Here is a 24556-nt window from a genome sequence, read left to right on the forward strand (position 1 = left end):
ATTATTTTCTTTTTTTAAGATGGATAATTACATATCTGGAATTAAGTTAATTTCAATCAGGTTAGTAGATTTCTTACAATACGGTAAGACACTAAATACACTGTAATCTCTTCGCTGAATGGTGGTTTTGTCATTCAGAATGATCACAAGAGAGCTTGTAAGTAGCAAATGAAAGTCTGACATCTTTTCAAGGTGCAGATCAGAGATTAGTACTAATGCTCATCTCTATCGTTGTCTGCTTTCACAGAGATTAGATGATTTGCAAAAGATGAGTCCTCTCCACAAGCTCCCCCCACCCTCCTCATCAGTTAGTCGCCCTCACTCATCCATCACTTTCTTGTGCTCACTCCTTCATGTTATCCATCTCTTTTCTTCTCTTTATCCCCTCCACTCGGGATGAGTAAGCTCTAAAAAGGGTTCCTAAACTCTTCCAGGATTCCAAGGGATTGTAGGAATGAATAGATATTTTGGAAAAATCCCCCTGCAGGTTTTTGTTGCCCTCATACGCATGGTTTTGGGAGCCTATTATTTTCCGTAACATTAGTCAAAGTGAAATTCCTCCAATGAGTTTTAACCAAGTTGTAATGCCATTATCCATCATACTTATTGACAATGAAGGAAATAAAAGGGGGCCATCTATTTGAAGTTTCTTCCCCACCCCCAAAAAATTAAATGAATAACTTTAATCTTTTGAGAGGTGTGTGTTATTGACCAGGGCTTTGACTTCCTTTATAAAACAATATAAAATGTCCCCGTATCATCAATCAATTTTACATCCTCACCTGAAGTTATTATATATCCAGACAACAATTAAGAAATGAGAAACTCATTTTTGATTGAACATTTCTCAGGACTTCCTTTATTTTTAAGATGCCTGCTTTTTAATCAAAACTCCTGTTTATGTAATTGGTGTGTAAGAATGACGCACTGTGTTCTTTTGTTGCAATCATCATTCTTTTGGGCTCATTTAATTTAGCATGGATGTGCTTCTCAACAGCCATACCCTTCCATAAAGTCACTATGAGAGATGTGATGTCATGGTCAATTAGTTGCTTAATGGGGTACCTCTCAGGAATTGAAGTATTTTTGAAGGATCTTCCCTTGAAGCTTTTTATGAGATGTTACTTGGCGTGAGGGTTGAACAGTGGTGAGAGCACAATTAATATGTTCTGACATTTTAGCTTCTAGATTTGATCAGTGTTTTGTCAGATCCAGTTTTCAAGTGATTGACATCAGCCTTGTCCACTGTGAAACAGCAATTGCTCCTAAACTAGCCCAGTCGATACTTTTAATTAAGATTTTTATTTTATTTATTTATTTTGAGTAATTCAAGGGTGGATTTGCTGGATCATTCAATTACAGCAAGTTGTCCATGTCCCAAAGTAGCAAAGAAAAAAATGTGTTTGTCTCATGAATCCAAAGACTTTTTCTCCAAAGATCTTGTGGATCATCAAGATGTTTTTTTTGTTGTTGTTTTGGGTTTTTTTTATGAACATGAAACGGGCCTTGGTGTTCTTTTTGTTAAACAGTGGTTTTCGTTTTGGAAGTTTTTCACGGGGGCCATTTTTGCCAGATCTCCCTCTTATTGTTGAATCATGAACTCTGACCTGATGTGAGGCCTGCAGCGTTGTTTTATGACTCCCTGCAGACCAGTTTTCTGGACATTCAACACTGTTTTTTATGTCCATGTGTCCATAACAGCTCTCATTATTGTTTCAGAAATTGTGTCCCCCTTAAATTACATTATTCAATCAAATGTAGATTTTTTTTCAATCTTTTTTTTAAATTAGTAATTAGTTGGTTATTACAGATAAAGATAAACCAGAACTTAGAGGCCTCATCTGCTCTCTGATTTTTCACAAGGTTTAACTTCATCTTCATCTGTAGTAATTATATTATCTTTTAAAACATATTTTCTGACTTTCAGAGGTTAGTTCATAAATGTTTCTCTGTCCTTTTTATGTGTAAAAACATTTATTTTGATTAATTCATCATGATTAACAAGTATTCACACTAAAAAGTATTCTTGTCAATGTGATCGAGTTGCTGCATTTTCTGTCTGTGCTTTAAAAAATGACGATGGAGACATCCGTAGCAGAAAATACTAAAATGATTCTTATTGATATTGGTTGAGAAAAATATCTTGGTCAAGATGTCCCTTCTTTCAAATCAAATTATTGTGGAAAAAAAAATGACGTGATATTTTTCCAGCTGCACTGGATTCCAGTTTCTGAACAGGTGCATTTCTTCTACCCCCGTCTGTTTATGAAACACTGAAGCCTCGCCGATCCCTCTCACTTGCAACAGTCTCTAATTTCGGGCACAGAATCTGACTCTGCTTTGAAATGCAGCTTTTGGAGTTTTGCCAGCTTCATCTTGCGCTGCTTAATTCTCTGTTTCACCTTCTCAGATAATGACAGGATTTCGTATTGACTGCCGAAACTGCTCTTACCTCAGCTCTTGTTTCATTACATGGCGTCGGCGTGTGTTCAATAGGGCGCTACACAAGTTTGATTCACGATTGTTCCACACTGCTTGTTATTATTGCAGCATCAAAGCTAGACTTGGTAAACACATTTGCATTTTAATGACTGATATAGATTGTTCTCCAGCTCAATACCGCCAGCTACCCACAGCCCGCCCCGAGCCTCTTTGATTAGAGGTGGGCTGCTTCCAGACTAGTTTAAACCTCCTACAACGTGACACAACCTCACAGAAACTACAGTAGGTGACAATTAGAATGCAGATGTGGTGCCCAGAATCATAGAGGACTGATTTATTTTGAAGTGCCAGTATCATGGCCTATCAGCTCTGCTGAAAGTCCTAATACCATAATTAGCTTAATAACTGGGTTAATTTATTCGCATTTTGCAACGGTGGGGTAATGTTAATGCAGAGACAGCGAGCAATTGAAACTATCTCAGAACCCAAATGGATGCCATCAGAACAGCAGTCTGCCGATGACAAGTGATAGTTTGAGGAGGCAGATCATTTCAGTGTCCCCAACTCATGTTTTCTTCCCTGCCACCTGCAGAGGATGATGCTTCTCATTAAGGAGAGTTTGCCTCTGTGGGCATGTAATCTGATGCAAATTAGAGCAACAGACTGCCAAATGACTGCAGTGATGCTGCCATGGAGCTGCTGAAGCAGGTAACTCGGCCAACCTACTGTACCTACTGTAGAGCGCCACTGTTTGTGGGTTTTTTTCTCAAGAACCGATGTTTTTTTTATTATTATTATTATTTGTTTGTTTTGAAGAAACACTGATCACATTGATCTTAAATGAGGAAAAGAAGCACGTAAAGCAATTTACACAAATTGTGTGTATTCTCAACAGGCTTACTTGAGATCACAGGTTGAAACAAATAAGGGTTTCTTTCATCAACTGGCAAGAAAATAGATGGTCTTTTATGTGATGATGCTTATGTTTTTGTCTTTTCTGCAGAGCAAAGCAACAGCAAAAATGTTTGCCTTTAAAGCTGCTAATTGGAAGCATATAGCAATATGGATGTGTTTGCTATGGCACTTTTTTTCTGATTTGAAATATTAGTTTAGCAGTTTAGAACGCTATTAAGACTTTGTGTACCTTATAATTGGGGCATTTTCTAAATACTTATTAATTTATCTGTTAGCTTAAAGATTTTTGCAGTTGTTTTGGTTCAATCAGGCATCAAAATCTGAAGATTTTTTAAGTTGCCTAGTGCAAATTGAGAGAAGTTTCTAGAAAAAAAATATGTATGACATGTATGACAGCTCAATTTGTTTCTTTTAAGAAATCTGTTAATTGTGTGGTTATCCATTAGTTGTTTGACAAGTCATAGTTTTTTTTAGATTTTCACCTAAAATAATCACAAATAGTCCAAAATCCTAAAGACACCAAAATATTTTTTTCAATTTAAACAAAATCTGAGGCTGTGAGTCAGCTCTCCAAAGTCCTTGTTGATGACAACAAGGACCTCTACTTAATACACCCTGCGCATTAAGCCATATTGCCTTCATGATATGAAATCAATGTATGAATTTGCCCTCTTATCTTTCAAAGTGTTGAAGTTATTCAGCAGCAGGGATTCACCTGTCAAAATGTTGTCATGGACTTGGATGAGAGATTGTCAAGGCTCCTTCAAAGAGATGTGGGACAAAAAGCACCGTCTTTGTTTATATTTTCTTTCTTTTTCTCACCTTGTAGCATTTTTCAAGGACGGTAATTTTTGTATCTTGGAAGAAATGATGTGAGCAAATATCTCCTTTAACCATCCAGTCACCTCTGAGATCCTGCTGAATGCGCACTGAAACACGAAAACCGCTTTCCGACAGCAAATTATGTCAGAACCGATGATTTCTCACAAACATAGCCGTGTTTCTGTACAGTTAAAATAAAATGGATTTTGTCTGAAGATGCGGAAGTTTAAAATGCAGGTGTTCCCGTTTCAAATGCAGAATTTCTTTTTCATTGCTTTTCCTTTGTGAATAATATTGGCGGAGCTGTTGTCACTTCACAATAGTTGACAGACTAGAGGATGAGAGAAGGGCAGCAGGGGAGTCTCTAATTTATCTGTTTGTCTGTGTTTTCCTCCCCGACACAAGAAGGGGAAGGAGGCTGTAACAGGGACCAGCTCCACAGGGGAGAGTTGTGTTTAGTGGTGGCATTGATTTTATAAAAGGTTGCACAGTGGGGGGGCTTGGTAGCCCTGTCAGATTTAAGTTTCACCAAGCGGCTCACATCGTCAAACTAATTGCACCTTTTTGTAATCCCAAATCGCTGGAAAAAAAAAAGACAATATGCAATATGTTGCATCTTCACCTTTAACTGTGTCTCTTTTTTTTTCTCACAAGAAAATGAGATTTTAATGGGAAAAACTGTTTTTTTATGTTAATTAAATATTTTCTTGATCACATTTTAACTTTTCAAGATTTGAATGGCGGGAAGGCAGCAATCGGTTACATGTTTCGCTCAGATATGTGTCCCTTTCTAACATCCTTGAGAATATTTGGATAAATTAAAGCACACTGCAAAGGTCCAAGTGAAGAAAGCACCACCCTAAATTTATGTACCTTGGAGGAAGATCTCTGTGCTGTGACAGTTTTTACAAATGGAACCCTTATGTAATTTGTTTTTTGTAAAACTGGAAGACTGAAGAAGTGAAATGCTCTGCTTTGAGGGATTACAAAAGGAAAGAAGAAGAAAGACGTAGCAGGGAGATGAACTAGTGATGGAGTTAATTTAAATCTTACATCGCAGGAAAAAGTGTGTCACCAGCAGTCTGCCTTCCGAATTCATCTTCTCCGTGGCTCAGGTGTAAATGTCGAAGCATCCTTAGCCACATTTACCAAGATTTACAGTCTCGAGCTTTGTGGTGTTAATTCCAGGCAATGTCTGAATTTTACCATCATTTGTTCAGGGGACATATTCATATTAATGAATGTTTGTTTGTAAAAACATGTGTGAGAAACACATGGAAGACAGCTGGTGCAAGCATCTATTATTCCCGACAGAAATGCATTTTCTGTGTCTGTATTCTGTCACTCATTAGGCACTAATCATTGGCAAATCCACTTGCCTTCTAGCGAGCGCGTCGCTCTGTATTCCCTGTCAATTATATTTCTCCCTTTCTGCATCATGTTCCGTTTTTTTTTTTTCCTCTACCTCTTTTCTTTTTTTGAATGGCGACTTCCTCAAAGCTCCTCTGTCCACCCGCTGAGCCACATGACACACACACAAAAAAAAACTCTTGGGAAGATCATTTTATCTTACTCTTGATTGCCAGATAATTATCAGTTAATTATTTAGAGCCTTAAATTAATTTGCTAAAAATAGTCTCTGTGCCTCTGTGCTGCCAGTGGAGACGGCTCCATTATTCCTCTCTCCCCAGTCTGCATCTCTCCGTTCTTCACTCCGAGACTTTGACAACTACTCATGCAACTCGTGTCAGACTGTAATCTAATAAAGAACAGGGTTGTTCAGTTGTATTTAAATGGGAAGCAGTTTTTTGAGAGGACATGCTCAGATTGTGTGACAGTGTCATTGTTATCTTCACCATAGCTTCACCTGGGAATTGGATGCAGTTGCACCCTGTCAGTGAGGGACAGCGATGATATTCCGAATCACATTTTAGTTTCCAACAACAGCCACAGATTTTTTAGTGGACGATTTGTGGTTCACAATTTGTGGATTTTTCTCCAAATTATTCGCAGAAAATTTGCCAATTAACTTTTTTTTATTTTTTTTCTCCCGTAGAGCATATCGAAAATATTCTAAGAAAAATGCAGCATGGGAAACTGAGAGTAGTCTTTAGACAGTTCCCACAGTGCATATTAAAGCACATTAAGGTATATTAAAATAGGCAGTTATGAGCATTTTTAGAGGAGGTCTAATTTATTTGCTGATTTCAGCTATTCGCAGGTGGTTGTGGTCCCTAACTCCTGTAAATACCAAGGGTCCACTGTTCTTTTTTATTACGTATATTCATTTGTTTTGGTTCTGATCTGTTTTTAGGCCTGTTGGCGCCTATTAAATAGTAGATTCTGACCCTCTCAGCAACCTCCTGCTGGGTTCTATTAAAACACATTCTTAACTGTACAGGTCTGGCAGTAATCAGCCTTGGGTATGACTTCAGAAACTTAAGTCATTTGTCCCAAAAAGGTTGTAAATGACAGTTAGTTCATGATTCAGCAAGAGAGTCATTGTACTTTTCACACAATGCTGCATTGGAAACTTTTTTCTCCTTAATATATGAATCATATATTAAAAACCTTTATTCATTCACATATTTGTCTGGTATTGAGAAACATGGCACATGAATTCCTGGTCGATCCTGCGAGGCCACTACTGTTTAAAATACACCGAATTTAACATCCTAATAAGTTGTCAGTAAAGGTTTAATGATACGTTGTTGTTGAGAAGAGGCTTCATAAAACAGGAAGTAAGTGATGTTTTTGCAAAAACAAAGAATAACCACTTTTACATGACAGTTGACAGTATAAATATTTCATTACTAAACAGTTTTAATTTAGTCGACTGTAGTGCAGAATAATCAGCTTCAGGTTTTATCACTATGTATTTTTGAACTAGAAATGATCAAATTCGGGGTAGAGTCCTTAAAAAAACAAAGAGGACACTCCAAATCAAATCCTGTTTTTAGTGTTTGGTTCACTCTGTTGATGCAAGATAGCTGCTCAAAATCTACTTCCTTTTGTACTTCAAAATAAGAGTCCTGCACATTCAGGGTATAAAGCCTAGATTTCTCAGAGCTCATAACACTAATAATATATGTACTGACCTCATACTAATAGACGCCATATTAATTGACCAAAAGAAATTAATGGTCAATTTATGTTAACATCTAAGTGTCAATAATAGAAATACATTTTGCAGACATTTTTGTACCCCAGAATCTAACCGCTTAATAACGGTCATTGACGCTTGTCAATCCTCCTTTTAGCCACACTTGTTTTCATATTTCAGTTAGAACACATTACTGACTCGGCATGTTTGTTGTGATATGCTTGAGTGAAAGAAATCTTCTTTTTACCTCCCCCTCCTTTACTCTCAGGACACTTCATTAGGCTGACAGTCTTGTGAACAAAGAAATGTGCTGTAAGTGGTCTTATAATGGGATTCATTGGCTCAAAGAATCGAAATTTACCCCCTCCTCTTCATCCCCCCCTCTGCAGAGGCACACAAACGCACACATACGCAGGGAACCGGGGGCCAAACAGGCTGACCTGCTGAATGGGTTTGTGCTGTGGTAATGATAAGGCTATTGAATGGAGCTGTACTCTGTCACGGTAGCTGCTGGGGCAGTGGTCTGACTGAAGGAATCTGATCAATATTGCCTCTCTCCCTCTTTCTTTCTTCTTTGTTTCTTTTGCAGGCCATCTTTTATCACTCCCGGTGCAATCCTTTCTCTATTCACAAGCTGGGAAAAAAAAGTCTTATCCTATAATTAACTAGTTGTACTTGGAGATAAAGTTTAGGTCATTATTATCAGTCAGTGAGAACAGACTGATTCCTTTTGGTCTTGGTTATAAGAAGAGATGTTGTACAAATAAACAAGTAATTCAATATTGGATTTTATTTTATCTTACAATTTATGCACAAAGGCCTTGGTAGATGTCAAATGCCTCCTCTTTTCAAAGTGTCTTGGATTCATCAGTCTTTGTTATGGGTTGTGAATTAATTTTATACATCAGCTGCCCTTTGCTCTCATTCCCACATACAAGCTCTTTATTGTTTTTCCGGGTGACAGCATTTAAAATCTAAAAATATAATTTACATGAAATGAAGATATTCAGCAATGGTTCATGTTTTGATCACAAGGTTGAATGAGATGATCATGAAGGCTTGAGTTTTACGTTTTCATGTCTCATCCATTTGACTTAATTTTTTATGTTAGATACAGTCCAATACATTAACTTAAATGTTACTTTGCTGCAAACCTTCTTTTCTAATATCATTTGAAAAGCTTATTTATATTACAGTTTAACCTTTGCTCATGTGCTTTTCTAAACACATAACTTGATAAAAAGCTTGTAAATACTCATAATGGCAATTAATTTCAAAGTCTTTCTTTGTTAATCAATGTAATTTTTTAGCTGTGTTTGGCTAAATATTCGTAGATCATTTGTATGTTTGATTCCATCGATAATGCTTACCAGATATGTAGATCAAATAAGATCAAAACGTGTCAGCCGCTTCATTTTTTAAACATTTTGAGATTACTAATTGTTCCTCTTTTCAAACTGTAAATATAGCCATCCAAATGGTAAATAATGAGAGTGAACCTTTAAATAACCTTTAAATGGTAGTGAAATATCCACTTTCTCTGCAGTCAGCTGTTTGCAAAGGTTTGATTACGGCTTGTTAAATTTAAATTCAATTTGTACAACGAAGCACAAATATTCAGAAACAAAGGAGAAAAGACAACAAAGAATGCAGGCCAGTCATTGTGATTCATCTCTGTCATTGTTGCATCCAGTTACACAGGCATTGGATGTGCCAGAAAAGAAGTAAATACCATATGCAATACTCAAAGAGATATCTATATAATCCCTGAGCAACATGACAGAACAAGTACTTTAAATTGATGGGGCTCCAAAGAACAACCTGGCTTGCCTCCCGAATAGAAACTAGATATTATGATTGACTGTGAACTATGAGAAGAGGAAGACCCAGGTCAAATTAGACATAACAAGATATCATTAGAAGCCATATTTAGAACTATTTGTTTTCTTTATTATAGGATTGCTCATTCTCCCATCATATTTAACAAGGCTGATAGAGGTATTTATTGGAAAACATAAAAACTACTTACCGATGTTTTTTTTAAACACATTAAAACTGACATTTGTGCACGCTGCTTCAAATATGCATGTTGAAAATCTGTAAAAAAAAAAAAAAACTTTCTACAAGCTGTCCATAAAACACCATCTCTTGGAAGTCATTGTAATGTTAGGTAGGAATTGATGTTTACCGATCACATCAAGGGGAACAAGAGACTTGACCTTTTAAAATTTGACAAGTGTGAATGTTGTAAACACAGAGGATTTGCCCCGTCCTGAAGCTGCTGTGCGGAAATTATAAAACAGCCGCATGCTTATTGTTGTGGCATTAAATCACTTTGTTCCAAGCTCAAGCAAAGGAAGTAATCATAAATGGTTATCAACAAAAACGTGTGTGTGTGCTTCACAATATCATGTCAGAACTGACTGAAAATTATTTTTCTGACTGCCTATTTTAAACAGCCTATCCATGATTCAACAGGTCATCCCTGCGGTCCTAATCCTCTCATTCCTAATTTATATACTGTCTTTTCCTTTATGAGATGTAGTCATTACATCCACCAGTTTCCCCCTCACTGAGTTGTTAAAACACCAGCTGGGTGCTTTAGTGAAGAGCTTTGAATGCCTAAGCAGAAGCAACCTTCCTCTCTGCACGTATAAATATTTCAGGGACAGATGGGCAGAATAAATTGACAGTAAAATTGACATTAGATCTGCCTTCTAATTTCCAGGGAAAGAAGAGGTAGAGGCTGTAGTTGAGAAGATGATGAGGACTTATGAGGGGATAAAAATCTAAACTCCTCTGTCTAAGCAGAAAATATAACTTGCTGAACCTGTCAGGTGTGGAAAATATGTTCTTAATTTTATTTGCACACAGGTCTGCAGGTTCTTCTGCTGTGGTTTTTTAAAGTTTAGACTTCCAAACAACATTGAACAACATCAGTAAGGCGTACTGTCACCATGACTGTAACACTGTGCATATAGCTAACCTGAAGTGCCATATGGTTGTTGCACAGAGCCATCTGGGAAGTTGTTTGAGGAAAGCGGTAAAGGACAGGTACTTTCAAAGAGTGCTTGGCAGGTTACCGGATAAACCACCTGTCTACAACCTTCTTCCATGACTGAATCTTAACAATGTAGCTCACATCAACGGAGGATGACAAGTTGATCCAGATTGGATGCATATTGGCTTAAAAAAAATTTTAACATGAGGATATTGTCAGAATTTTGAAGATTAACTGTTAGAACCAAGTTGTTTTTATAAGCATTCATACAGAGCTGATTTTCCAAGTTTTGCGACTTACAAAAATTGGGGAGTTATATAATTTGTATATAACTCATTAATATACAAATACACCTCAAATGGGAAATAACTGTGAGCTTAAATAATTAGAAAGAAATAAGTATGTGATACATCAGAAAAATAGAACTTTGTATTTGGTACAGAAATCTATGTTTTCATTTCCGGAGGCCAGATGTTTCCTGTAGTCCTGGATCAGGTTTTCACATGATGCAGCAGAAGATGTGTACATCTATTGGATCACTATTTCTTTCAATAAAATCCAAATTATTTATGATGTAAAAAGCATAAAACATAATTTTCTGGATTTTTCTTAGATTCTGTTTGTCATTGTATTGTTGTAACCGGAATGATATTTTCTCAATTCAATTTAAGCCCGGTAAAACTCGACAAACTGGCAGTTTATCAAATACTTATTTTTCCCACTGAATATATATTCTCTCTAATGCTAACTTACATTGACTTTGCATTAAAGTAATGGCCAGTGGTATATTTCCTTCACCATAAACTGCACTTTAATATTGAAAAAGTTGTTTTATGAAGTTCTCATTCCTATTGCAGAATTATACAAGAATACTTAGCATTTGAAATGCTTAAATTATTATATAAAACATTTCTTATGATCTGTTTTTATCTATGACACCAGGCAACATGAGTATCTTGCAATGATCAGCAGCCACATTCTGCATTAGGGAATTAATGAGCAAAACTGTTTGATTTTGATCCAACATGAAATTGTGGGCATAGCTAGCATTGTTATGAAGTTTTGAAATTTTTGTTAAATTTTCTGCCTAAATCATTTTTACTCCAAGGCTGCAGAGTCTTCTGTTGTAGTGTCCACTGTCGTTTCTGCCTTAAGGGACAATCTTCCTCGGTTATTCAGTGCATCAAGCTCTGGCTCACAGTGCAATACTTTGTAAAATATTGGATGCATTGTAGTGGTATTGAGTTCATACACTGAGTTTTCCCACAGATTGAATTGTTGTGATTTTTCTGCTCTTGTGACATTATTCCGACTACCAGCAGCAGGTGAGAAAAGGGACGATTTTTATTTGTAGGAGAAAATGTCTTCCATTTACTTTTCAGAAATTTAGCCTCAGGCTAGCTCTAATTTTCTGTGTAAATGTTGGTTTAGCACATATTAAATTACAGAATGATTGCTTTGTTTTTACGACTCTTAAATTAATTTAAAGCTGAAGTTATTTATTTTCTTACAAAGCAAGCTTGGTAGAAACATTCACAGTATTGTTGTTTACTATGATTCACATCAATGAATTTATATTCATAATTTCCATCACTTTAATCCATTACGTCAGGTCATTTGCTTTCCTATGCTCACTTTTAACTTTCCTTTGCTAGAGCACTGAAAACAACAGAAAAACACCAAAACTAAAGAGTTTGGTATCTATTTCTACCGCTTGCGCTTATTTTAAGAAAAACAATGAACTACAGTAAAATGATGTATTCCATCAGACATACAGTGCTAAGTCTCTGCCATGACTCTGTTCTCCATTCCTTCATCCTCTTCTCAGTCAACATGATGGCTTGTGTCCAGTCAGTGGGCAGTCTTGGTGTAATTTGGCCCAGAGGGGCTTCTGGCAGTAGGTGAGGGGATAAAGGGAGCAGGGATAGTGGGGTTTGGAGAAAAGCAGGCTTAGTGTGGGGCCCTCGATGGAGTGGCCAGTGAGCACATAGGAAAAGCATTAAATAAACATTAATGGAACTAGGTTACAGGAGACTTATTAGCCAGGCTTTTTGGGCCCCCACTGTAGGGTTTTATGTCGCACTTTAATAACTCTCTCATGCACACAGGTAAACAAACCAGGTAATTTATTGCCATCCTCATAGGTGGCCAATGTGAACACAGTTTTTACTTTGCTGTGGCCCATAAATTGATTCTTCTCTGTTTTTTATCATGTGAATGAATAGTGTGTGGCTCCAAAAAGAAGACTACAAATCCGATTTGGATCCAGTTTTGATGTCATTTTGTGATGTTAAAAATTAGTGTGCCTAACCGTGGCTTAGTAATTTCAACATACCCTTTTGTGGCATGTCAAAAAGATAAATAGTAACTGATTAAAATGCAGTAAGGAGGACTCCGGGGCAGGACAAAAACCTAAATCTCAATTTTACAAGGACAGAAAGTTTATAGCAAGTAGAGAGAAAGACAAAGCAAAGCCCCGAATCTGAAAAAAAGATTTTATTACCTGACTATGTCTTATACAAATTCCTGAATGCCATTATTAATGCATTTCTTTGGAATTTAATTAGACAGATCAACATAAAGTAGAGCATATATGAAGTGATTTTTTTCAAGGACTTTGAAATATTTAAAATGATAATAATAATAATGAAAAACGTTTCATAATTGTTTTTTTGTTTTTTTTGTTTAATTTCCAAAAAGGATCTTAGGACCCAAACCTTGTCTTATTGCAACAATTGGGGTTTCATCTCTCTTTCAGAACTGCTTCCTTACTTCAAACTATGATTCTTGCCACTTTTCTTTTGGCAATGGCTTTATTTTGTCATTCTTTGTAAATATCAAATTTGTGGTTGGCAAGAAGTGTAACAATGTCACTTGAGCTGTAAATTTCTGCAGCTCCTCCAGAGTCACCTCCTCTTTTGACTTTTATATGTAATTTGATTGAAATTGATTTTAATTAGAGCAATCAGAGTGAAAAGGTTTTGAATGCAAAATGCATGTCACACTTTGTCATTTTAATTTTTGAACCATGCATCATTTTTCGCTTCACAGCTAAGCGCTACTTTCCGTGTGTTACATACAATAGAAAATTAAAGCAGAGTGGCAGCTTTAAATCCTTATTAATGTTTCCTACATGGAGCCCCTTCAGGGCTGTTGTCTTTCTCTGCCTTGGTTGGGTTTAATGCAGGGCAAGCTGTCCTCCTGTGAGGACAACCCAAAGAGAAGAGCGAAGACTGACAAACAAGGTTGGGGGGCAACCAAAGACTGCCTAATGCCTTACCTCATGACTCGGCGTGTCCACTCCAAGCCCAATTGGTGTGAATGTGAGACCTGGTTCAGACAGAATACTTGTGAAAGTCCACTCTGAGCAGGAGAGAGGGGATTTGTTGTCTGAGAGTGAGAATTGAATGAAGAGAATATCAAGTGAGGGTATAGAAAGAGAATTATAATGAGTTTTTTTTTTCCCTTTGAGACGGGTTGTAAAAACAGGCAAGTAAAAGAAACAAAAAGAAAACAAAGGATCCTATAGAAAAAAGGAAGAAAAGTGTAATTGACAACCGGACAGTTAAAGAATGTTAGCTTGACAGTTAGACCTTACATTTTCAGTGTGTATATATGTGTGTGAGTATGTTTGCTTTCTCATTCTGTTTTTGTATGCATGCTGGATGGCGGCTCCAGCGTGCAGGTTGTGTTGCTGCAGGATAGTGTGCGTCAGGCTCCATCAATATGACATGTCTTTGATGTGGAAATATGAAGAGCAAAAGCCCAGCCAGCTTCAGTCCAGTCCCCAGCGGGACACATCTACCACAGTGCATACGTGGGCATTTCAGGGAGTGAGAAGAGAAGGGGAGCAAATCGAGGAAAATAAAACCTCCAGTGAGCCATCAGCTACATCAGGCACTGCGAGTAATTAAGTAAAATTTAAGTTCGATAACACCTTCCCTGAAAAAAAACCCCCAAAAAACACAAGACAAGATTTTTTTTTTCTTTTTGATTTCTTGACATGATTATGATGATAATTTTCTGCACCCCCTTTTTCATATGTTTTTAAACTTTTTATTTATTTTTGTTTATGCTAACCTAATTTAGCAAAGTTTTATTTTTAAAGCCTCTATATTTCTGTGATGTGCTAGCTGCATTTTAGATTCTAAACAGTTATTTTTTTTTTCATTTACCCTTAAAAAAAATCACAACTCCAGTACTGCAAAACTCAAGAGTCCTTTTGATGTTGAAAAGATATGTTACTTTGGCGAAGTTTTACTTTCACACCCATCCGCTGGGGCTCTCTAGAAAAGACGAGGCGATTGAGGGAGGTGTACAAAGGAAGAGATAACAGAGGTCTGACAGGAGCAATGGGGGTAAATCACATCCAGGCAGACCTGGATATAGAGAGACAGAAGAATAAGTCCATTCTCTGCCCAATGTTCTGACTGTCCCAGTGTGACCTCACAAAAAAAAAATCCAAATAATCTACACCTCCTCCACATGCGCAAAACTCCAAAAAATACTTCTGCAATTGTGTGTTTTTGGATCAATGTAATATGTTTTGCACATGACCTCATTGGTGAGTTTTCAGCTGGGGAAACAGAAAAATCCCAAATACAGCATTGATTATAAACTAGCAAAGCAGGACATGTTCGGAAAGCTGCTGTGGCCACGCAGTAATAGCAGACTGTTCAAACAGAACAATATCTTGATAACGGTTTGGCCCTGGTAATCGCAGGCCACATGCTGTCCCACCTGACCATGGATGTTGCCAAGGCGACTGTAAAAGAACACTAATTGCCTATAACGGCATCCAGACTCAGAAGCTGGACTTCGTAGGAGTAACAAGCATGCAGCAAAGTGTTGTCAAATGATGGCCTTTAATAATCGGTTGACAGCAACAGGATCAACTTAGAACAGATTACAGTGGAAAATACATAAGAGAGAACAAACACATTTAATTAGATGAATTTTGTATTAATATTTAATTTTAATTGTTGCTCTTTATTTTGCAGTCTTTTATTTTGCATGCGCATCCAGCAATTCTTCTGGCATAAACACTAACACTCCCCATAGACAAATACAGAGACTGATTTTACACTCCCTGTCACCAGGTGGCGCTGCAGGTATTGCACTTTACGTGCCCCAATTGAATCTGAAATTGAAAATATTTGTTTGCAACAGCCCTACTTCTCATACAGATTAGTTGGTGCTAACATTTTTTTTAATAAAACACCTGAACTATGTGTCAAAAAAAAATCATTTCATCATCACACTTTGCTGTCTTTAGCATTGTGTGCCTGCAGACTGTCCACCAGCTGAGCTGCACTGTACCCACACATGTGTGGTGTGCTACTGTATGTGTGCACTTTATGGTTATAAGTGCTCTTAGCTGTTCACCTCACTTAGGTTTGATGATTGTGGAGGCAGGATGAGTTTTGCTCTTGATGCAAGTGGTTGTTTATGAAGTTATGCTGTCTTTTTTTCCCCGTCCTTGCATGTGCGTGAGTTTCATATTCATCCTTCATGAAAAATATAGCCAGCACCAATAACAACTATCGGCATAAATGGGTAAAAAGCTGTAATTTCAGAATGACCAGTGGTAATGAAATTCCTTCTCAAGGTCTCCTTTTTTCCACGTTTGTGTCCTCTACATGTGTGTTCACGTAAATCTCATCCCGCTCAGGGTGGGAGTCTTGTAGTGCCCCAGTGCAGTCCCCATGAGGTCAATGGCTGCTGTGATAATGCTTAACTGATGCCGGCTGTCAATACTCATTCACTGGGAGAAAAGTCCTCCGCCTGTTCAGTAAATTACACAGTGCGACGTGAGCCTTGAGGTTCAAAACAACCTGACCCCACTGTTGTTGTGCGAAACAATAGAACAATGACTGCAATCAGCTTTTCCAGCAGCCATCTGTGTCATGCTGCTGCCTACAAAACACCTTTCCATTACTTCAGGGCTGCCGCTATTAGCTCTTCTTGTCATTGACTCCAAAGTGAGATGAAGACCCTCATTTTTCCATTTTTTTTTTCTTTCTTCTGCTGACCTTGACATAGGTGGGTCTTAAAAGTACTGTAAGGCAACACATGTGTGACATTTTTCTGCTATTGCTGGTTACTGTAGCAAGCTTTTATTGTTTTATGTTTGAGACGTTGCATTTTCTATTTTCTTTGACTCCTCCTTTCTCACGGCTTCTCCAAACATTCTCGGGAGCAGTACGAGAAGCTGTCCACCATGCACAAGAACATGCAGAAGCTGTACGAGAGCATCGGCAGCTACTTCGCATTCGACCCCCACTCAGTCAGCGTGGAGGATTTCTTCGGAGAGCTGGCCAACTTCCGCTTCCTCTTCATGGTGAGTTTAAAACGACGGCACATGTACTCCGTTGCTGTAAAGCAGACACACGGCGCCTAACAGCGGCCGCCACCCACTCATGCACATGCCTTTGCACTCGCTTGCTTGCACACATTGGGTGTTAGTGAAATGAGAGCTGTTTGCACATGCTCACATTTTCATCAAACTTTGCAGCAGGACCCCACAGATGGTGAAAAATTACAATGTTCTCATTGAAACTGAATGTTAAATTAGGATTACAATTAGAGGAGCATCCCAGTAAATTAGAATGGGATGAAGAACTTAATTTTTTCTCTAATATATTTCAGGATGTCACTCTCATAGACACACTGATAAATGAAACCCAGACTGAAGGGTGTGAACTGCAGAAATAAAAACTTGAAGTGTCACTGCATGTGTAGAGAATCTTCTTCTGAACTAAACTACTGAAATAAATTAGCATTCATTCTCATTTATTGACCTCTTTTTATGGATTTTATAAAGGAAATGCTAAAAACAAATCACATAACTAAGGCAGATTGAAGATTTGTAATTTTTTTTTATCAGTAGTGTTCACCTCTCATGTGTAGTAAATCTCTTGACCCTGGTGTAATAACAAAGACATTTTCTTACAAATTAAGATAACTTTAAGGCATCAACATTTCATCTCCTTTGTTATTTTTGTCATACTTGACAGACCATAACTTGAGTCTGAAATAGAGCATTGAAGATGATTTTGTCCCACTGCAATTCCAGAAGTCATCAATGTTTTTTTTTCTTTCACTTGAGAAACAATCATTTCAGCTTTCCAACTTCAAAATACAAGAAGGTTTTCATTCCAAAACAGTTCCACGCTTTGTATTCAGACTTTATATTTCTAATATGGTTCTTGTACGTTTTCTGAATGTGCTCAGGAAGAATGTAACAAGGGCCACCTGCTGTCATTTCCTTCCATATGCCATTTTTTCTGAATCAAATACCTTTTTATTTGCAGATAGCTTTCCAGTGCTACAACAGACTGTGACGTTTTGAATAGTGTCGCTTTTCTGTTTCTTGTAAAAGCCGACTAATATTCAGGTGCCGGTGGACACAAAAGCAACTTCAGTTTTTTTTCTTTTTTTTTCTTTTTCTCTGCACTTTATATACTTTAATCAAACGTATATAAAAGCCCTTTTCATCAATCCATTCTTCTCTCTTCTCTCACAGAAGTAGTGCAATGTCCCCAACATTTAAAAAATCATTTTATGTGCTGGTCTTTTAAATGGCAACAGTTCTAAAGACCTTGAATATGTTTAAGGTTTTATTAATGTTCACAATGGATTCAGAGATGTACGCAAAGCTTGAATTATCAATTTCAGAAGTGTTTGCTGTTGTTGGCTCTAGCACTGATTTGTTGTGTTAAAATCTTTACGCTAAGGTTAAGTTTAATGACTTTTCTGATATTGGGGGGAAAAAAACCTGCTTTTATGGCAAAGAAAAAGCTTTGTAATTTTTGACATTGGCTTAAAATTTCCAGACAGACTCTGATGTTGCTGGGTGTCTCAAATAAGTTAAACCAGGGGTGTCCGAAGTGCGGTCTCGGGGCCATTTGCGACCTATGAATGATTTTCTTCTGCCCTCAACAACAAATCTGCAATAAAACAAATCTGGTCTATCTCTACCTGATCCAGATAAATACTTCTTAAAAAATCTTTTTTGGCAAGATTTTCAACAGTCTTACAATAACAAAATATTAGGTGCACCAGAAAATATTCATCATTTATAAAACTGCTTTCTGTGTTAATCTCAATTTAAATTGAACAGAATGACCCAGATCCCTCTGTTGTTCCTGAACTTAGACTAAAACCTATTAAAAAGCTGGCCCACGATAACCCAAAAAATTAGAAAACGCTTTGCCTGGCTTTTAATAACACACTCACAAAAGACCCTTTACATGCTTTTGATCTACAATGTCCTTCTAAAAATGTCTGTTTCATTTATCTGAATAAAATCTTGCACATTTAGTTTATTTTTGAGCTGCTAAAATAAAAAAAACAAAACAGCACTTTCTCAGTTTAAATTGATGTTGAAGTTTCTTCGCTGTAAACAGCGATATTTGTGTTCAATCAGCTATGGTTTTTCTTAGGTTGTTCCTGAAATGAAACTTGGACAAAATCAGCTGTTTAAACTGGATAATAAGCCGCATAAAAGTTAACTTTATATTTGTTCATTTGCTGAAAGCTATAATTGGAAGTGTTTTCTGTCAGAATACAGTGAGTGGTGCATTATTACATTTTATATGTTCCTATACAAAAAATTTGACATTTTGTCAAAATTGGCTTTAAACAAGATCATTTAGATGCATTCATTTGAACTCAGGGAAAAATTAATAGTTCATTAACGCATCAACCAGGTGCAAATTGAATTAGTAACGATGGAAGTCATGTGAAAAGTAAAGTAAAAATCTCCTGTTTTTCTCAGCAGTCTTCTAAACATGTATTTACCTGTCTTTGCCTCTCTGCCATCTCTCTTTCCCACCTGGCACCTCCCCTAAAGCTCCAGGTGACAGGATGATGACATCCTGTCCAGACGGTGTTCTCTTTTTCTTTTCGCAACCCGTTAATGTAAATGGAAAGGTCCCCTTGTCTGAATCCCTCTCGTTTTCTTATTCTGATCCTCGTGTGAAACCCGCTTTCCATTCTCTCTGATCAAAGTGCACGAGTGCACAACGCAGCACTCCCTGAAGGATTCCAGAGTTGCATATCTGTAAAAGAGGCATCTACCCAAGAAAATAAATTATTCTCTCAAGCAAATAGCTGGATATGAATATTTTATTACCGTTTTCCTGCTATGGTTAAGGGGATAGAAGTAAGTGGGATATAGTGTAGTTAATATATTCATACAAAAACAATCCTTTAATCACCACATTCCTCAGATATTATTTATAGTTTTTGGCGCTTCAGCTTTACTGACAGAAAGGCTAATCCCATCTGCTTCCAGAGCACAAGGAATCAATGGTTGTTCCTATTTGAATGTTGTTTTTATTTTTCTTACCCTGTGAAACAACTAGGCTAACTCATTTTTTCCTCCAAAAAAGATCTTATGCTTTATTCATCTTTGACTTACATCGACTCCTTCTTGATTGTGACAAATGGCAAATCAAATAAATGTGATGACTTTTTGTCAGTGAACATGCTAGCTGGATTTAGCCTCTTGGAACACCTGGTGCGTCGCTGACATTTGTTTATTATTCTTTTCAAATACGGAGATATGAAGTTGTTTGACTCGGACAAAACATCCTCGCTAAGTTCCTTCTCTGTTGCACCGCCCTTTGTAACGCATTCACAGCACAAAGCATCTGCTGTATTAAAGAATTCCCTTGCAATACAGTCACCCTAAATTGCTTTTACTAAAAAGCGGAAGCTTAATGCACCCGACCGACATAAGGCATTTGAGCAAACGCATTGACAGACAGTTCTCACAGAACTGAATGTAACTGATAAGAGAATCCATTAACTCTATTTTATTTTTCATTCTCTGTCTCTCCCTCACCCCCACCTAGTTTTTTTCTTCCTTTTTTTTTTCTGAGCCCAATAAAATATCATTTGAGCCAGTATTTGAAGAGTTCAACAATTAATTTAATGCTACTGCCATACTTTGAAACAGAGTATGGGTGAAATGCAATAGCAGGGAGTGTTATATGTAATCCTGACCAGGAGCATAAGGATGGGGAGTTTTTCTTTTTCATTAATGAGTTATCAAAGCACAGCAGATGGGCTGGGATGAGCCAACAGTTTTCCTTGTTAATGAAGTGACTTTCTAGTATGACCAAATCACTCAGAGTGGATCCATAGAGTAACAGGATAGAACATTTCTGAGAAGGTTTTTAATATTTGTCGGTGCCATTTTCACCTTATTTGATATAATCCTTATTATATAAGAGGTGATCGCTGCTTTCAGACTCGGCTGATTCAGCATCGTGTTTATGTGATATATTTACTTACTGTACAGCGACTTTGGAGGTCACCCGTCAATATGTGAGTACATGTATACAGCAGCAGAAGCCTCCCAGTCTGTAACCTATAACTTCTTGAAACCATTTCTCCCCCACATCCTGGCACACGGTGCAGCAGATGGCTAATAAACACATTTGCTGCTTAAAGCCCAGGCGTTGTAGTGTTTGTAAAATTCAAATGGGATATAGTGATGGCACCCTCTCTGTGTGAGATCATTGGTGCAACCGAGCAGTTGGAAATACTTATTACGCCCTCACTGGACCGGCAAACTCATTTGCATGGGAAGGGAACCATGCTGCGGGAGACGTGTTGTGTTGCACAGGTCAAGGAGGAACAATACACACATTTTAGAAATTATAAAGACAACAGAGCCAGTCTGGGCATCATGGCCTTAGTAAAGAAGTGCCATGTTAGTATTTGGACAGCATTACTCACAGCTGAATGCCAAATGGAACACAATTTAACATTTCTCGTCTTTTTAAATTTACATAGCCAATATTTGATAATGATGCATGCATAAATATTTTTTTCTAAAAACTAGAAGGACTTGGAAATACATTTTTGCTGGATGCAGTCATATGTATTGTAGCTTTCACTCACACATGTCCAGGTTTTCAGGTCACAAGGTGTGTATAAAATGTAAGTTCTGCATGTGCTAAAATAGACTGTGACTGGAAAAAGGGAGGCAAAACCTTACAATTGCAAGATGACTACTCTACCCACACAGCTACAGTTGCCCCATATTAAAATCAAGAGCACAATTTAGTCAAACTTGACTGTTGATATATTTGTCTCCATTTGAATCAAGTTTGTTGAACTAAGGACACAACTATGAGTTTCTGGACTGGAGTTTAATACCCTCGGTGTCATACTGTGTCAGTTTTATTTGCACCAACAAAGCTATGCATCTCAATCAGAGTTCAATATTTTTTTCTGATCTCACCAGAGGAACCATTTTCTACATGCATGCTCTGTTTTCTGTGGCACAACAGATTCTCAAAGGGACAAACAACAAAATACAAATACCAAAGAAAAAAACCTTTCTTGTTTTCTCTTAAAATCACATCGGATGGTTTGGTTTAGTCCAGAATGCATTAGAGAACTAACTGGACATTAAGACAGTCCATTGAGAAATTTCTGAGCAGATATGCAAGATGTCAAATCAACCAATTTATTTATCAAGTCAAATTTCATTAGAATATTTTAATCTCGGACGTCCTCCTATAATAAATGGAGCTGTCAGGAAAATTGGGCGCGATACAATCAATGTTTGCCCGAAGGAAATTTCAATCTGTCACAGAGAACTGGAAAAGGGACACAAAATAAGCCACAGATGCAGAGCTTTGATAATTAGAGGTGTTGTTTGATTAGAGCTGCTAAATTATGTACCGTAATCATGTTTACAGTCAGAATAAATTGTTTAGAATACGTTTCGCCGACAGGACTTATGTACGTAATCTACATAATTTCTACCCCGATTTTATCCTGAAGCACTCCAGCAACGTTCATTTGGAAATGAGCTGAACCCTGTTGGTGGTTGGCTGTCAGAGCTGCTCATCATTTGGAGAAAATATGGAAGGTAAACGTTTTGTTGCTCAACTCTCATGCTGTTGAAAGCAGCGGTAGAGTGGATGCAATCAATATCCTGTGTAGGGGGCAGTGGTCTAATTTACACAGCCTTGATGTGGTGATTAAATACAAATTGATATGAGAGACATTGCTGACTTGCAGAAGTTTGAGACAAGTAATCACAGTTTCATAACACACATAATATTAATACGTTCTCTTTCTTCACTATCGTTTTGTTTATTTCCAGGATTTAAACTTCATATTTTTTTCATCACAATCACACTACCTCGCTCTTCTCTCTCTGTCTCTGCTGCCATCGCTGCCCTTGTCATCCATCAAGGAGGCGGTGACAACGAGGGCCCGTGTCCTTGGACATGTAGAAAAGCCCTGCTATTGACTGGCATGATGAGCCGCTCTTTCCTTGTTCCTTTCCCGCAATCCCCATAATCCCTCTGTCTTAGCTGCCAACACGGCGCACTCATCAGGACCACAGGGGCAGTGGATGGGGGGCCTGCTGTCGCCACATATTATATCACTGCTCAGAGAGGGTTATGCCTTCGCTTAAAGCTGCCCACATGGATGCATACGGCAGGGGGAACACCACAGATGAGCTGAAGCATAAAGATGTAAATGGACTCCAACCTTAGCGCACATAATCGTATGGATTTACAAACATGAAGTATGACCTCCCACACATGGAACCTTTACTGCACCACAGGCGTAGCATGCAACAGCATTTTGTTGTCTCCAAAGGTCATACAGTTGCATCTTATTCTCTCCTTGCAGCAGAACAAACTGACAGATTTGTACAGTGCTGAAGACATACGGTTTATTATCTCTATCTTGGGTTCCTTTCTGGCATTACAGCTGGTGACCGCGGAGTAGATGGATGCTTTCTGAATGTTGGGCTCTCTACACGACTGCCACATGTTGCTTTCTCAATTAAATGTCTTTCCAGTGTTGTCTGAAGAATTATGCCTGCATTATGATGTGCAGAGATTTGAAAAAGCATTCAATTTGAACCTTTTCATTTTTGTCACATTAGAGCCACAAAATCCAATGTATTTTAATTGGATTTTATGTTATTGACAAATTGAATGAGCATAATTATCAAGTTTATACCTGTTTTTTGATTTATCTCTGGGCTCGGTGTACTGCCTATTAGCGTCAAGAAAAATGAATGATGCACATGGACATGCCAATAGCTTTTTGAGTAGCATGCTGCCTAGTGTTTACTGCCTACTTTATGCAGTATGCCTATATGTTAACTAATTCTTGAGAGTGCCAAGGTTTTTGATGCTCTGTGTCTGTATTATGTTCAGTGGCACTTTTTACTATTATTAAAAGAAAAGTTGTGGAACTTTTGCTGGCAAATTTATTAAACTACAGCCATAGCTATATTGCTAAAATAGTAAAAAAGTCAAGCAACATTCTTTCATGAAAACTTGATGACTTGTTGACTTGTTAAATAGGGATTTTTTGTTCATATATATCACATGAGATATCTATGAAATAATTTGTGTTATGTGATAAAATGCATCAAATCCAAAGGCTATGAATACTTTTTGAAAGCACTGGTTATGTGTGAATGTCCTCATTTATGTAGGTTTGGCATTAAATCAGCTGTGGGACTGAAATCATGTACTGAAACCTCACTGATAGATAGGCTTATAATAAAAAAAAGGCCTATACACAGCAACAGATGCATTGTTTATTCAAGACGCTTATCTCTATCAAGCCAGTTACTGAATAAGAATTTGCTGATGGCATTCTGCTGCTCCTGTACACTATACAGTGTAGAAGATGATAAAAGAGTGAAGGTGGCAGAGCAACATTCTGATTTTATCTGTTTCTGTGTGTGTGTGTGTGTGTGTGTGTGTGTGTGCCTCATCAGGAAGCCATGAAGGAGAACCACAAGAAGAGGGAGATGGAGGAGAAGATCAAGAGAGCCAAGCTGGCGAAGGAGAAAGCTGAGCGAGAGAAGCAGGAGCGTCAGCAGAAGAAGAAGCAGCTGATTGACATGAACAAAGGTACGCTGCTTCTCTCCATGCTGCTGCCGAGACGGGGAGTTCAGGGGACAAGAAGCACAAGGGTGGAGAGAGGGTTTCATGGAAATTTGCTGCACACAGATTTGAACTCAGCCGCTGATACTAATGTAGAGAAGCAGGGGGAGGGAGTCCTTTATTTCAGTTTATTTTCAACTCTCATGTTTACAGTGCTTCCATAGCTCAGTCAGCGCTTCCAGATAAAAGAGAGGTTATGCTAGAATTGGTATTTTCTACTTGTCCACATTCTGTAGACAAAAAACATTCTCCCCCTGCTGCATCTAAAAATTGAGCACATTTTATTCAGTCATGCTTCCAGCTATTGGAAAGAAGTCACAAATAAAC

General features: G+C 37.7%; 1 protein-coding gene across 6 annotated transcripts in view; it reads left to right on the top strand.

The window, feature by feature from the left end:
• Positions 1 to 24556, top strand: part of LOC129360700 (protein diaphanous homolog 2-like) — a 431171-nt gene that overhangs the window by 327661 nt on the left and 78954 nt on the right. For all 6 annotated transcript variants that reach the window (XM_055031060.1, XM_055031065.1, XM_055031064.1 and 3 more), the window contains 2 exons: positions 16458 to 16623; positions 24061 to 24196. In XM_055031060.1, the coding sequence (XP_054887035.1) occupies positions 16458 to 16623; positions 24061 to 24196 (302 nt within the window). The remainder of the gene's footprint in view (positions 1 to 16457; positions 16624 to 24060; positions 24197 to 24556) is intronic.

This window comes from Poeciliopsis prolifica, unplaced genomic scaffold (genome assembly GCF_027474105.1).
Source record: "Poeciliopsis prolifica strain line A6 unplaced genomic scaffold, Auburn_PproV2 SCAFFOLD006, whole genome shotgun sequence".
NCBI classification, from domain to species: domain Eukaryota; kingdom Metazoa; phylum Chordata; class Actinopteri; order Cyprinodontiformes; family Poeciliidae; genus Poeciliopsis; species Poeciliopsis prolifica.